This window comes from Nanorana parkeri, unplaced genomic scaffold, assembly GCF_000935625.1.
Source record: "Nanorana parkeri isolate BGI_ZX_2015 unplaced genomic scaffold, ASM93562v1 scaffold1789, whole genome shotgun sequence".
Classification (NCBI taxonomy): Eukaryota; Metazoa; Chordata; class Amphibia; order Anura; family Dicroglossidae; genus Nanorana; species Nanorana parkeri.
Window position 1 is genome coordinate 71,922 of NW_017308057.1, and position 3,320 is coordinate 75,241.

General features: G+C 38.5%; 1 protein-coding gene across 1 annotated transcript in view; it reads left to right on the plus strand.

Moving 5' to 3' along the window:
- Positions 1-3,320, plus strand: part of RAPGEF5 (Rap guanine nucleotide exchange factor 5) — a 235,506-nt gene that overhangs the window by 71,173 nt on the left and 161,013 nt on the right. The window contains exons 2-3 of the mRNA XM_018571590.1: positions 208-258; positions 2,125-2,231. Coding sequence (XP_018427092.1) covers positions 208-258; positions 2,125-2,231 — 158 coding nt within the window. The remainder of the gene's footprint in view (positions 1-207; positions 259-2,124; positions 2,232-3,320) is intronic.

A 3,320-nucleotide genomic window follows, 5' to 3' on the forward strand; every position in this document is an offset into this window, starting at 1 on the left:
TATATATTGTATATATATACACATACACACCATGTCTAATTATGTTCATAACATGCATTTGTATGATAGCTTTGTGATGATTTTGCTAATTAAGATTTTTTTTTCTTATTTAATGAGCGGTAGTTTTTTTTTCTACAGGTAGGAGGTCATTGTAACTAATAAAGTATATTTAAATGCAGCTAAATAATAACTCTTTTGTATCTTCAGGTTCTGACTGAACGAATTTCAAACATTTGTGTGGACAATTCAACCAGCAAGGTATGTTATCCTTTTTTTTTCCTTCTTAGTCACTCATGCTTTGTTATATGCAGTGTACTATATATATAGCACAAAAGAGAATGTTTACTATCATCAGTGTTTAAGTCATCGGCTCAGTAGACAGCAGCATGTTACACAACACCTCTGTCTGTCTGTCTTCCTTTTCTCCACGTAATGCTTTGTAGGCAAGGCTGGACAAATTTTGGTTGCCACTTTAGCATGGCGACTGGAAATTTTCCCCTACCAGTCGGTCAGTCCCCACTCAAAGCTATTTCTCAGACAGGTGAGCATTGTGCACTGCTGGGGTAACGGAACCTTGATACTAGTTCACTCTTTGACTTGGGACTTATAGTCGGCTTCCCCTCGCATTAGATAGAAGCAGCCAGGTCCTGCTTTCCAACAGTGCAATGGTTGCTTGTCAGCGAAGTGGATCTAAGTGAGAGAATTTTCCTAACCATGTAACCAAGCACAATATCATAAAGATTCCTATTAGGCCCAGTGATGGTGGGGGAAAAGGGAGGGGTGTATGTTTAGTTTCTGTGGTATGGCACCTTATACAATATATACGGCTGCTGTGGGAGGATTACTGTATAAATGGCTTTTGTGGTAGGAAGTTGATAACTGTATACAGTATATTGGGCTCATGTTGGATTTCTGTGACATCATTGTCCATTAAAAGGACTCATTCATTTTAACTTATGGAGTGCTGGTGACCTATTTTCTTCAATCTTGTGTTTTGCACGGTGCCATCCGTGAAGTTACTTCGAGCACCATTTATTTGATTGTTGGCCGGGACTGCTGAAAGGTGTGCGGAGGGCACCTCCATCAATTGTATACAGTATATGTCGCTGTAGCGGGAGGATGGAAAACTGGGTACATGACTGCTCAGTAAAAAAACCCCAAAGAACTGTACATAGGTCTGTTGTAGGGATGAAAACTAACTTATTGACACTGTGGGTGGTGAAAACTGCATGCGTCAAATCAAAGCCACATTGTTGATGACCCTACTTTTTGTAGATTGCTGTTAGATTTTAGGAAGGCTCACCCAGGCCTGTAGAGTCTGTTCTGAGGAAAATGAATAGCAGAGGGAGACAACATATTTATGCTATGTTAGATACTGTGGAAAAAGCCCTGTTGAAATAAATATTATTAGACAGCCAGATACCTCATCTGGTGTCTGAATGCAGATAATAATGATTGTTTCTGTTGTAGTATCCATGTTGTAGTTTTGCTCACATTGGACTGCCAAGTTGGGTTGGGATGTCTGAGCTATGGGTGTTTTGGTACACTAAGTACCTTTTGTGATTACCCCATTAATGCAAACTCCAGAGAACACAATTCTTTCATAACCCTAAATGCATGAATTATTGAATCCTGTATGGCCCAAACACTTTTAATAATTATATACAGTGCAAAACAAGAGAGTTCACTAGCTTCCTAGTTACATTTAAAAATGACAAAGTTGCATAATAAATCACAGCATTCATGATAAGTCGTGTCAGTCATATTGAAACCAAAAAAACGTTGGTTAGCTCTATTTTTGTAACATTTTGTGCACTTTTTTCTGCTTTTTTTCTGTCCACATTTTGTCAATCTCTGCGATATTTATGTGAGGAATCTGTAAAATTCATTGTGGAATGTATCTCCATAAGTCACGAGCCATCGCTGACATACCACTTTCTGCATGTTCCTTGTACACTTCCTCCTGGGGAGATGCTGGAGGGGACAAAAGGAATGCTGGCCTTGATTGTCATGCTTTTAGGTTGTATACTCCTCAAATCTCCAAGAAAAGGTCTTTGTTGTGAACTTTAAGTACAATTGTATCTGTCATATGTTATGTATTACTATTTGTTTTTTGTCTTTCAGTCCTATGGTGAGAGCGTGGCTTGTGCTGGCAGAGCATTGAGGAATGCTGTAAGAAACTTGTCTCCAGGACTTATTCGTGATCGAATGTATCTTACCTGTATTTGTCGGTAAGAAGCTACTACATCATAGTTTATTTAATAAATTCTCCAGTATAACACTGGACTATGGCCTCCAACCTGACCTACACCCCGTGACAAAGCTTTATCTACATAAAATGACAGTACTCAACAATTCTCTTTTACATTCCCTTTGGCTTCTCAAGCACAAATTGAAAAAAAGCCAGAATTTTGATACTCACACCACCTTATTCTTGCCACTAATCGTGAATGAGGATTTTGGTCAGGAATGCAGATGGCAAACTTTCAAAGAATGGTATGCAAAAGACATTGAGGGGAATTTTTCAAAACTGGAGCAGACAAAATCTTCAACAGTTGCCCAGGCAACCAATCAGCTTCTCTCTTCAGTTTCTTCAGTTAAGATTTGAAAATGAAAGAGAGGAGCTGATTGGTTGCCCGGCACTGCTGTTCCAGATTTTGCCTGCTCCAGTTTTCATAAATTCCCCTCATTGTGTCCATAAGACAAACCTATAAACCCAGATACATGCAAAATATTGTTCTACTCGGAAACAACAAAACATGTCCAATCATTTTGAATAAAATCTATGCTTTCATCCAAGGCAAATCCTATATTGTTAAATGGATGTCAAATCTTGTAGTAAGAGATTGACAATACACAAGACACAATGCCCCTCAGTCCCAGAGTGCCAACAAAAGCAACCTCTAAATATTACCTTTTTCTAAGATATTCTATTGACTGCACCACCTGAATATCTGGCATGTCTAAATGGCTGCAACAATTATACTTCTAAAATGATACCAATACTCCTGGAAAATTGGAATACAGGGTATTTGTTTTTCCACCTTTACCATAAGGAATTCCTATTCCCACTGAAATCTTATCAAAAGGGACTTTCTAAGTCCCCCAACTGTGCCAAATGTGGTTGAGTCTCAGCAGAACTTTACCACAACCTAAGGGATTGATAAGAATGCAAATTGCACTATAAGCCTAAACAGATCTCAAAATCAGAACAAATCTGATCTGATTTCCAACTAGGTGCAGTAAGTGTGTGTGTGCGCGCGTGTATGTATGTATGTATATATATATATATGTATGTGTGTGTGTGTGTGTGTGTATAT